This window comes from Salvelinus alpinus, chromosome 39 (assembly GCF_045679555.1).
Source record: "Salvelinus alpinus chromosome 39, SLU_Salpinus.1, whole genome shotgun sequence".
NCBI lineage: Eukaryota > Metazoa > Chordata > Actinopteri > Salmoniformes > Salmonidae > Salvelinus > Salvelinus alpinus.
In genome coordinates this window covers 7,918,664-7,930,801 of record NC_092124.1, presented here as the reverse complement: position 1 = coordinate 7,930,801, position 12,138 = coordinate 7,918,664, and the positions used below count along the sequence as shown (strand labels likewise).

The 12,138-nt window shown below is 43.2% G+C and overlaps 1 protein-coding gene across 2 annotated transcripts; it reads left to right on the top strand.

Moving 5' to 3' along the window:
- The first annotated feature begins 1,483 nt into the window (after positions 1-1,483).
- Positions 1,484-11,593, top strand: LOC139566790 (uncharacterized). 2 transcript variants are annotated; one of them, XM_071388107.1, is made up of 3 exons: positions 1,484-1,905; positions 8,787-8,878; positions 9,284-11,593. In XM_071388107.1, the coding sequence occupies exons 1-3, from the start codon at positions 1,668-1,670 to the stop codon at positions 10,451-10,453; spliced, it is 1,500 nt and encodes a 499-aa protein (XP_071244208.1). In that variant the 5' UTR covers positions 1,484-1,667; the 3' UTR covers positions 10,454-11,593. The 2 variants fall into 2 exon arrangements, with proteins under 2 accessions (XP_071244208.1, XP_071244207.1); XM_071388106.1 differs by having other exon boundaries at positions 8,787-8,917.
- Positions 11,594-12,138: the final 545 nt, after the last annotated feature.

Genomic DNA, 12,138 nt, shown 5'->3' with positions numbered 1-12,138 from the left:
AATCACTGCTATCCAACCATTCTTCCTCCTATCCTTCTACTCCCACTCCTTCAGGTTTTCCCCTGTCTCCTCCTGCTATTCCTCGCTGTAGACTTGGCTTCACTCTTCAATAAGTGTGACGTTGCGTGCTTCAATGACGTCAGACAGTGGTATGCAAGTGCTTTGAAATGTTGTATGTCCCACGTATGTGAGACCTTCGAAGGCTTAGCTTATGTAACAGTATAACTTTAGACCGTCCCCTCGCCCCGACACGGGCGCGAACCAGGGACCTTCTGCACACATCAACAACAGTCACCCACGAAGCGTCGTTACCCATCGCTCCACAAAAGCCGCGGCCCTTGCAGAGCAAGGTGCAACACTACTTCTAGGTTTCAGAGCAAGTGACGTAACTGATTGAAACGCTACTAGCGCGTACCCGCTAACTAGCTAGCCATTTCACATCCGTTACACTTACATGTCTCTCGTATTTTTTTAATACAATCCTAGCAAGAGCTAGTTATTACTATGGTCCAAGTGTTTTGAAATTCAAATGTCCCACGCACTGTATATCTCCCACATCTGCTATGTGTATTATTGCTATGAACCACCCATGGCTGTAGCAAACATTGCCACTTAGTAATTTACTTACTCGGCCACATACTGTTGGCTGTATTTATACTGATGTACGCCACCATGTCACTGTGTTCATCAACGCAACAACGAGCAAAACATGCTCAAGTCAAGTCCCTCTTAACTGTTTCCGTTATTAAAAACCCAGAGCTCACAAGCTTATCTATCATCTGTGATATGGGATCTTTACAATCAGTCCTTGACCTCAAGCTGTTTTCAGTAAATGGCCTGAAGCCTTCAGGTCTTGTGATGACTGGGGGCAAATATTAAACATAAACGAACGTGAACCTGTACTTGATATTCCAGACTGACTGTTCCCTACAAACTGAATCCGTGTAGGACATTTTAACGTCTGTTTAGGAGGGTAATTAACTTGTCATTTGAAACAGGCTTGTGTAAATCCCTGTATTTAGAGACAGTAAACCTAGGCAGAACAAGGACAGGTATGTAATCGTTCGTCCAAACAGTTGAGCAAGTAAAACGAGAGTTTCTATTGGACAAATTCAGGTATGTCCCCATTCTTTTTACAGTCTATGTAGGTCCCTCCCCGTATCGTTCCATTTAAGAAACGTTTTGCAACAGAATCGGCGTAATGCATATAATAAAATACAAATTAATACGGCCCAGCTGAATATTTACCTTACTGATGTGATGTAGATGGAATAAAGTAATTACTTCTATTCTACTATATTCTTGCTAACACACTGTTCTTTATAAACAAGTCTGCTCTGAGTTTGAAATATACTGATCATAGGACATTTGATGTGTAATAAGCAGTACCGTAACTAAAAGAACAGCACGCGTTCGTTTTTCATTTAACCACACCCTTTAGCTATGACGCCAACCAATAAGATCCTTACACGGAAGTGAACAATTTCGTCACTTAGCGTTTTAGTTATTTAGACGTTTGTTCACACTCGGGAACTCAAAATATGACTTATTTAACTTCCCAGTATCACATACTTACCCCAAGTCGTGTTTAATTTTTGTTGGTGAAAGCACTTGTTGATATATGTTATCTAGGTAATGCTATTTAGCTAGCTGCTAACTGTAACGATATGGGTTTTCACACTCAAATAGCCTCCGTCATGGAGGTGCTAGCGAATGCAGCCGTGGCAGAGATCTGTAAACTCGTAGACGACGACTATGCAGTGTTTCGTTTGGAAATTTCTCAAAGCCAGAAAGAAAACAGCGGATTACGGAGGAAACTACAGCTACTGGAACTGAAGGTGGCACGGGAGCGTCGTCCCAGTAGTGTCAAGATCCTCGACCGATACAAAACAGGATTGGCTAGAGGTACATGTTGCAGAAGGCCGAGGGTGCTGTCGCCCCGTTTCCCATGTGTTCAGATGTCTTACCAAGAATTGGGTCTTGGTCAGTTTTTGGATAGTATGGAAAAATTCCCGTGATTACTTAACTACCTATCTTGTGCAAAGACACTATCGTATTCTAACCAGATATGCGAGACTTTTTGATTAAGAATTAAAGCAGTTAGCGCCGCTGCCTCGAATAAACATTCATAGTTGTAATCAAAACCATATTTTGGGGATGTCATAGTACGCTTATAATGTTTATATTATAGCTTGAGCAGACACTAATATTATTTGGTTGGGATCTTTGTAAAATACCTATTTTGGCTGCAGCACTTGTTAGCTAAAATGCTAACGCGCATTGACATAGGCTGTAGTATTTTATTTGATTTATTTAACCATTTAACTAGGCAAGTCAGCTAAGAACAAATTATTATGTACAATGACGGCCTACACCGGCCAAACCCGGACGACGCTGGGCCAATTGTGCGCTGCTCTATGGGACTCCCAATCACGGCCGGTTGTGACAGCCTGGAATCGAACCAGGGTGTCTGTAGTGACGCCTCAAGCACTGTGCCACTCGGGAGCCCAGTGGCCTAAAGTTGGCCAAAGAGCCATTTTACTGGTTGAAGTTGTTTTAAAAAAAAGTGTAATGCAGTTGATTTGTGATGAGACCAGTGGTGATTTTACCATGTAAATCTTGGTGGGGCAAAAAAAAACTAAATGTGGGATGCATGCCAGCAAAGCCACAACCCCAAACAATACATGGATTGCACTATAACAGTGACAAACGGTGCCCACAAACTGTTAGGGCCTACATAAAGCTGTCCCAACACCTTACCACTGCTACACCTGGCTATCAGCGGAGCCTTGTCTGGCAGTGAAACAGTTCATTCAGCCTCATTTACTGCCTTTAAAAAAAACATGGCTGACATGCTTAAACAAATGTGGTTTCTACTGACAATTGAGATGTACAAACTATGGCATAAGGGAAGACAAGCGGATAAGAGGCAATCCGTAATTTTGATTAAGAGAATGAGCACGCGACGACGGACGTAGTCATAACTATTTGTTCAGCACTTTTGAAATGTACAGCAAACTGTTTTCCCTGTACACCAAGTCAGAACCGTAGGAGAAATAAAGGGGGCATATAAACAGACAATGAAAGCTCTTACAATATTCAATGATTACATTTCTCTAAAACAGGTTATAGGCTACATGTGCACCACCAAGTTAGAACAGTAGGTGAAATTAAGAGGTGAAAATATACCAAATTATTAGGGTGAGGCACATTGAATGCCATTTGGGTCTTGCGTCAAATAACACAATTCTATTATAGAATGTTGAGCGCTCACTTTGTGATGTCACTTAAACAGGAAGGTGGCGCGGCGGTCCTTTGTGGGCAAATTTTGTCATCAAAGTCTGGCATTATTTGGATATATGGTGGGAATCTGAGAAAAAAAACACACAGCCACTCCATTGAATAGCAGGCTAGTGGTTGCTTTGCAATGCTTGCAGTTAGCCACTGATACCTTCCATACCACTTCTTGTTGAATGTGCGATTTCCAACTTGTCGTGTAATCTTTGTCCAATGGCCGATGAGCACCGATACGTTTTATCTATAATTTATCTTCATATGACAAGGATTTGCCAGTAAATTGTCGACTTGATTCATGATCATGACTGCTAACTAAGACTTTGAAAGTAAAATGTTGACATCAAGTCAAAGCTACTGTACATATAATGTGATTTGATGTAATTTTGTCTGTGGCCAATGATCTTAAGCCTTCTTGGAAGGGCACTTGTAATATAACTCTATGGCAGGACCCAAAGGGCTGAAACTTTGGATGTCTACCCTTACCAAAGACTTAAACTTGGTGATGACGTAGTGTCCCCATGAGTGACAGAACACTGAGCCAATCATGGCGCAATGCTCCTATTTTCTGCTGGCTCGCCCTAACACCACAGAAAGCACTGAGCTAAGCTGAAACACCTGCATTTTGGAGCTGCCTTACTCAAGAAAACAAAAAAAGAGACCATGTTTATATGCAGCTTTATTAACTGAATTATATATATTTTTACGTTTGTTTGCAAACTAATATGTGACACGTATTCATGCCAAAATAACATGCAAAACAGGCAAGCTCCACATTTTTCTTTTAAATATACACTACCGGTCAAAAGTTTTAGAACACCTACTCATTGAAGGGTTTTTCTTTATTTTTACTATTTTCTACATTGTAAAATAATAGTGAAGATGTCATAGTGAAGATGAAATTACATATGGAATCATGTAGTAACCAAAAAAGGGTTAAACAAATCAAAATATATTTTATATTTGAGATTCTTCAAATAGCCACCTTTTTCTTTGACAGCTTTGCACACACTTGGCATTCCCTCAACCAGCTTCACTTGGAATGCTTTTCCAACAGCCTTGAAGGAGTTCCCACATGTGCTGAGCACTTGTTGGCTGCTTTTCCTTCGCTCTGCGGTCCAACTCATCCCAAACCATCTCATTTGGGTTGAGGTTGGGTGATTGTGGAGACCAGGTCATCTGATGCAGCACTCCATCACTCTCCTTCTTGGTCAAATAGCCCGTACACAGCCTGGGGGTATGTTGGGTCATAGTCCTGTTGAAAAACAAATGACAGTCCTACTAAGCTCAAACCAGATGGGATGGCGTATCGCTGCAAAATTCTGTGGTAGCCATGCTGGTTAAGTGTGCCTTGAATTCTAAATAAATCACAGACAGTGTCACCAGCAAAGCACCCCCATACCACATCACCACCTCCCATGCTTTACGGTGGGAAATACACATGCGGAGATCATCTGTTAACCCACACCGTGTCTCACAAAGACCAGGCGGTTGGAACCAAAAATCTCCAATTTGGACTCATCAGACCAAAGGACAGATTTCCACCTGTCAAATGTCCATTGTTCATGTTTCTTGGCCTAAGCAAGTCTCTTCTTCTTATTGGTGTCCTTTAGTAGAGGTTTCTTTGCAGTAATTTGACCATGAAGGCCTGATTCACGCATTCTCCTCTGAACAGTTGATGTTGATTTGTCTGTTAATTGAATTCTGTGAAGCATTTATTTGGGCTGCAATTTCTGAGGCTGGTAACGAATTAACTTAAATTCTGCAGCAGAGGTAACTGGGTCTTCCTTTCCTGTGGCGGTCCTCATGGGAGCCAGTTTCATCATAGCGCTTGATGGTTTTTGCGACTGCACTTGAAGAAACTTTCAAAGTTCTTGACATTTTCTGCATTGACTGACCTTCATGTCTTAAATTATGATGGACTGTTGTTTCACTTTGCTTATTCGAGCTGTTCTTGCCATAATATGGACTTGGTCTTTTACCAAATAGGGCTATCTTCTGAATATCCCCCTACCTTGTCACAACACAACTGATTGGCTCAAACGCAATTAAAAAGGAAAGAAATTGAACAAATGAACTTTTAACAAGGCACACCTGTTAATTGAAATGCATTCCATGTGACTACCTCATGAAGCTGGTTGAGAGGATGCCAAGAGTGTGCAAAGCTGTCATTAAGGCAATCCCGAGATTGTAACATTCTCTGTTTCACGGGAACATGGCTCCCTCGGGATATGTTATCAGTCGGTACAGCCACCCGGTTTCTTCACGCATCATGCCGACAGAAACAAACATCTCTCTGGTAAGAAGAAGGGCGTTGGGGTGTATGCCTTATGATCACATCACGACTCGTTAATCATAACAACATACAGGATCTCAAGCCCTTTTGTTCACCTGACCTAGAATTCCTTACAATCAAATGCCGACCCCATTATCTACCAAGATAATTCTCTTCGATTATAATCACAGCCGTGTATATCCCCTCCCAATCAGACACCTCAACCGCCCAGATAGAACTTCATTGGACTTTATGTAAACTGGAAACCATATATGCTGAATCTGCATTTATTGTAGCTGGGGATTTTAACAAAGCTAATCTGAAAACAAGGCTCCCTAAATTTGATCAGCATATCGAATGCACGACCCGGGCTGGCAGCGTTCTGGACCATTGTTACTCTAACTTCTGCGACGCATACAAAGCCCTCCCTCGCCATCCTTTTGGCAAATCTGACCACGATTCCATTTTGTTGCTCCCAGCCTATAGACGCAAACTAAAACAGGAAACGTCCGTGCTCAGGTCTGTTAAACGCTGGTCCAAACAATTGGATTCCACGCTTCAAGATTGCTTCGATCACGTTGACTAGGGTATGTTCCAGATAGCCTCAGACAACAACATTGATGTATACGCTGATTCGGTGAGCGAGTTTATTAGCAAGTGCATCGGTGATGTTGTACCCACAGTGACTATTAAAACCTTCCCCAACCAGAAACCATGGATTGATGGCAGCATTCAAGCAAAACTGAAAGCGCAAACCACTGCTTTTAATCATGGCAAGGCGACCGGAAACATGACCGAATACAAACAGTGTAGCTATTCTTTCTGCAAGGCAATCAAACAAGCTAAGCGTCAGTATAGAGACAAAGTAGAGTTGCAATTCAACGGCTCAAACACGAGACGTATGTGGCAGGGTCTACAGTCAATCGCGGATTTACAAAAAGAAAAACAGCCCCGTCGCGGACACTGACGTCTTGCTCCCAGACAAATTAAACAACTTCTTTGCTCGCTTTGAGGACAATACAGTGCCACTGACACGGCCCGCTACCAAAACCTGTGGGCTCTCCTTAACCGCGGCCAACATGAGTAAAACATTTAAACGTGTTAACCCTCGCAAGGCTGCCGGCCCAGACGGAATCCCTAGCCGCGTCGACAGAGCATGCGCAGACCAGCTGGCTGGTGTGTTTACGGACATATTCAATCAATCCCTATCCCAGTCTCCTGTTCCCACATGCTTCAAGAGGGCCACCATTGTTCCTGTTCCCAAGAAAGCTAAGGTAACTGAGCTAAACGACTATTGCCTCGTAGCACTCACTTCCGTCATCATAAAGTGCTTTGAGAGACTAGTCAAGGATCGTATCACCTCCACCCTACCTGACATCCTAGACCCACTCCAAACTCCAATTTGCTTACCGCCCCAATAGGTCCACAGACGACGCAATCGCAATCACACTGCACACTGCCCTAACCCATCTGGACAAGATGAATACCTATGTAAGAATGGTTTTCATCGATTACAGCTCAGCATTTAACACCATAGTACCCTCCAAACTCGTCATTAAGCTCGAGACCCTGGGTCTCGACCCTCGCCCTGAGCAACTGGGTCCTGGACTTTCTGACGGACCGCCCCCAGGTGGTGAGGGTAGGAAACAGCATCTCCAAACCCGCTGATCCTCAACACTGGGGCCCAACAAGGGTGTGTTCTCAGCCCTCTCCTGTACTCTCTGTTCACCCATGACTGCGTGGCTATGCACGCCTCAACCTCAATCATCAAGTTTGCAGACAACACTACAGTGGTAGGCTTGATTACCAATGACGAGACGGCCTACAAGGAGGAGGTGAGGGCCCTCGGAGTGTGGTGTCAGGAAAATAACCTCACACTCAATGTCAACAAAACAAAGGAGATGATCGTGGACTTCAGGAAACAGCAGAGGGAGCACCCCCTTATCCACATTGACGGGACAGTAGTGGAGAAGGTGGAAAGTTTTAACAGCACCTCTTCGACCTCAGGAGGCTGAAGAAATTTGGCTTGTCACCAAAAACACTCACAAACTTTTACAGATGCACAATCGAGAGCATCCTGTCGGGCTGTATCACAGCCTGTTATGGCAACTGCACCGCCCTCAACCACAAGGTTCTCCAGAGGGTGGTGCGGTCTGCACAACGCATCACCGGGGGCAAACTACCTGCCCTCCAGGACACCTACAGCACCTGATGTCACAGGAAGGCCAAAAAGATCATCAAGGACATCAACCACCCGAGCCACTGCCTGTTCCCCCCGCTACCATCCAGAAGGCGAGGTCAGTACAGGTGCATCAAAGCTGGGACTGAGAGACTGAAAAACAGCTTCTATCTAAAGGCCATCAGACTGTTAAACAGCCACCACTAACATTTAGTGGCCGCTGCCAACATACTGATTCAAATCCCTAGCCACCTTAATAATACAAAATTGTATGTAATAAATGTATCACTAGTCACTTTAAACAATGCCACTTTATATAATGTTTACATACCCTACATTACTCATCTCATATGTATATACTGTACTCTATACCATCTACTGCATCTTGCCTATGCCGCACGGCCATCGCTCATCCATATACTTATATGTACATATTCTTATTCATTCCTTTACACGTGTGTGTGTGTGTGTATAAGGTAGTTGTTGTGAAATTGTTAGATTACTTGTTAGATATTTCTGCACAGTTGGAACTAGAAGCACAAGCATTTCGTTACACTCGCATTAACATCTGCTAACCATGTGTATGTGACCAATAAAATTTGATTTGACTTTGAGGAATATAAAACATATTTTGATTTGTTGAACACTTTAGTTACTACATGATTGCATATGTTATTTAATTTCATAGTTGATGTCTTCACTATTATTCTACAATGTAGAAAATAGTAAAAATAAAAATCCTTGAATGAGTAGGTGTGTCCAAACTTTTGACTGGTACTGTACATGCAAAACACAGGCAAATAATGTTTTTTGACTTCACACAAGGTTTAAAATCCTATTATAATCCAAAGGTAGTGTGAAATACATTTATATGTTTCTCATGAATGTATGTTTTTTTTGTGTTTTCAGAGAACTCCCCCGTGTTCAGTAATCAAATTGCACGCATTGCCCTTGTGTGGCAATGTTTGCAAACACAGAAAGATGTCTATACCACCGTAGTTAACCTAACAACTGCTTTTCACCCAATCACTCTCTCAGGTGAAGGACATCTCATTGGAGGCCACAGGAGCTTTGTGAAGCCAGCAGGACACAATACGTGGAATGACCACCAACCAATTACTGTTGATGAGGCGAGTGGATCCTCAACCCAGCACGTTGTCGTGATAGAGGTTAGTGCAGGGCTCTCCAACCCTGTTCCTGGAGGGCTACTGTCCTGTAGGTTTTCACTCCAACCCCAATCTAGTGCACCTGATTCTAATAATTAGCTGGTTGATAAACTGAATCAGGTTACTTACAACTGGGGTTGAAGTGAAAACTTACAGAAGGGTATCTCTCCAGGGACATGGTTGGAGAGCCCTGGCTTAGTTGTAATAGTGTTGCATTACAAATTACAGTTACTTTGTAAATCAAATGTGGCCCATTTATTTCGGAAAGGCACCCTTCAGCCATTCACATGTACATTTGCCATAAGGGAGCTTGTGAGACGATTCCAATTCTACTCATGTACTGGTAATAACCTCGCCTCTTCTTGTCAGTCTGCAGATGCAAGTCCTGGGTTCAAGCTAGAGAGGTCTGAAGGAGACGAGGACCCACGGCACAGCAGAAACTTTCAGACTGGAGTCGAGGACCCTACCACCACCCCAGCGCAGCCCAGAACCCGACGCAGCATCACGGAGGTCAGTGGAACGCTGAACGCCGTCCTCAAGTCAAAGACAGACACCAAGACGTTAACTGTAACACACAGTCTCTTACACACAGGACCTGACCAAATATCAGATCCAGGTCTGGGGAGACTGGGCTGTCCTCCTGCTCCCGGCTCAGACTATTTACCAGTATTTCATCAGAGCCAGAGGCCTGTTCATTCCCGTGGAGATGGGGATGGTGACAAGTTAGACACTGGTAGTGATGAGCCTGCTTGTTCTTACACCACAGAGAAGGACCCTGGAAACATGCCCCTGGGTTTAGAGACACAGACTGATCTGTCTATAGGGGCCTGGAATCAGTACAATAGTACTGTATACTCTGAAGGGTACTTAGATAAGAAAGGGGAGGGGCTTGTCATAAATGAAGTGACTGTGAAATTGGAAGGCGACGTTCCTTCCACATGGAATGCAGATAATCACCTAGGAGAAGGACACTCGCAGGGCAGAGATTTTTTAGACTACAGGGAAAGCTTAGAGACAAATCCAAATGTTGCGACCCACTCCCCTTTACACACACTCAGTGATCGAGACCCCGTGTCCACGTCGATGGGATCTTCAGATTCACACGGCCATGTCTTTTTCGATCAGGTATTGAACTCAAACAACAGGGCTAAAGCCCAGGGTCGGGGAGGGGGAGCCACATCAGGCAATAGTAAAGAGAAACGGTTCCTCTGCATGTTCTGTAACAAAGGCTTCAGCTGCCCCCAGAAGGTGGAGATCCACCAAAGGGTCCACACAGGGGAGAAACCATTCAGCTGCACCCAGTGCCACATGCGCTTCACCGAGGCTGGCACCCTGAAGCGGCACCAGAGGGTCCACACAGGGGAGAAACCTTACAGCTGCCCCCAGTGCGAGAAGAGGTTCTCCCGCCAGGACAAACTGAAGAGGCATCTGAAGGTCCACACGGGAGAGAGGCCGTTCGCCTGTACGCACTGCGGGAAGAGGTTCTCAGAGAGGAGCTACCTCAGAATACATCAGGAGAAAACCCATTCCACTCTATAACATAGAAAGTAACCATTCCATTTGATAGCTTCTGACGTTTAGCTCAAAGCCTGCATTAAAGAGTGTTGGAAGTGCAAGGCCCAGACATTGTGGAATATACACTGAGTGTATAAAACATTAGAAACACCTGCTCTTTCCATGAAATACACTGACCAGGTGAATCCAGGTGAAAGCTATGATCCCTTATTGATGTAACCTGTTAAATTCACTTCAATCAGTATAGATGAAGGGAAGGAGACAGATTAAAGAAGGATTGTTAAGCCTTGAGACATGGATTGTGTATGTGTGCCATTCAGAGGGTGAATGGGCAAGACAAAATACTGAAGTGCTTTTGAACGGGGGGGGGTGTATGGTAGTAGGTGCCAGGCGCACCAGCTTGTCAAGAACTGCAACGCTCAACAGTTTCCCGTGTGTTTTAAGAATGGTCCACCACCGAAATGGCATCCAGCCAACTTGAACCAACTGTGGGAAGCCTTCGAGTCAGTATGGGCCAGCATCCCTGTTGAACGCTTTCGACACCTTGTAGAGTCCATGCCCCAATGAATTGAGGCTGTTCTGAGGGCCAAAGGAGGTGCAACTACATATTAGGAAGGTCAAATAAATTGTATTTGTCACATGCGCCGAATACAACAGGTAGACCTTACAGTGAAATGCTTACTCACGAGCCCTTAACCAAAAATGCCGTTTTAAGAAAAATAAGTGTTAAGTAGTAAAATAACAGTAGTGAGGCTATATACAGGAGGTACCGGTACAGAGTCAGGAGTCTTGTGACTTGGGGGTAGAAGCTGGTAAGAAGCCTTTTGGACCTAGACTTGGTGCTCCGCTACCGCTTGCCGTGCGGTAGCAGAGAGAACAGAAGGTGTTCCTAATGTTTTGTACACTCACTGTATAAGACATGTATACGCCTAAAAAGTATTTAACGTATTGTTTGTACTGTGTAGGCTATATGATGTTCACAAATGCATCTTTCATTACTTCCATTGAACTACTTAATTTTCCCCCCCAATATTATTTTAATGTGAAAATGAATGAAGTTCATCAGGTTCATGCAGCTCTGTAGTTGAGACGTGTGTGGTTTTCATATGGTGTATTAACTTGTTTATGTTTAATAAACACAAAATGGGACTTTTTAGTCTAAGACTTTTGTTGAGATTCTCTTTCGTATACATCACATCTGATCTCACCCTATTCTGCATAAACCCAACAGCACTTTATAACCAACACATCAAAATAGTTTAATCATGTTTGTCTGACTTATTTTATTTTTTATTGTGTTTTTGGCTTTAATATTGCGGATAGATTGAAGCTTACATCAACGTAATTGTCTGCATAATTTCCAATCCCCCATATTTTTTGGGCAAATATATATATATATACGTTTAAAACATATATTTTTTTTTATACCCTACCACCCCTAATTGGAGAGAACTAATACACAATAACACATGCTTCTACTTCCAGCTTATACGTACTATATACATTTTACAGACACAATCTATTTTTACAATAGTTATATTTTGTTTGTTTTTAGCCCTGGCCTAACTCTATTTCTGATGTCCATCCAGTTTGATTTCTATTTGCCATATATTTGTAACTGTGCTATTTCACAAAAGTTCTCAACCTATATACATTTTACTACCGTATGTTTTTACATTTTATCTTGTTATTAGTTCCACCCTTCAGCT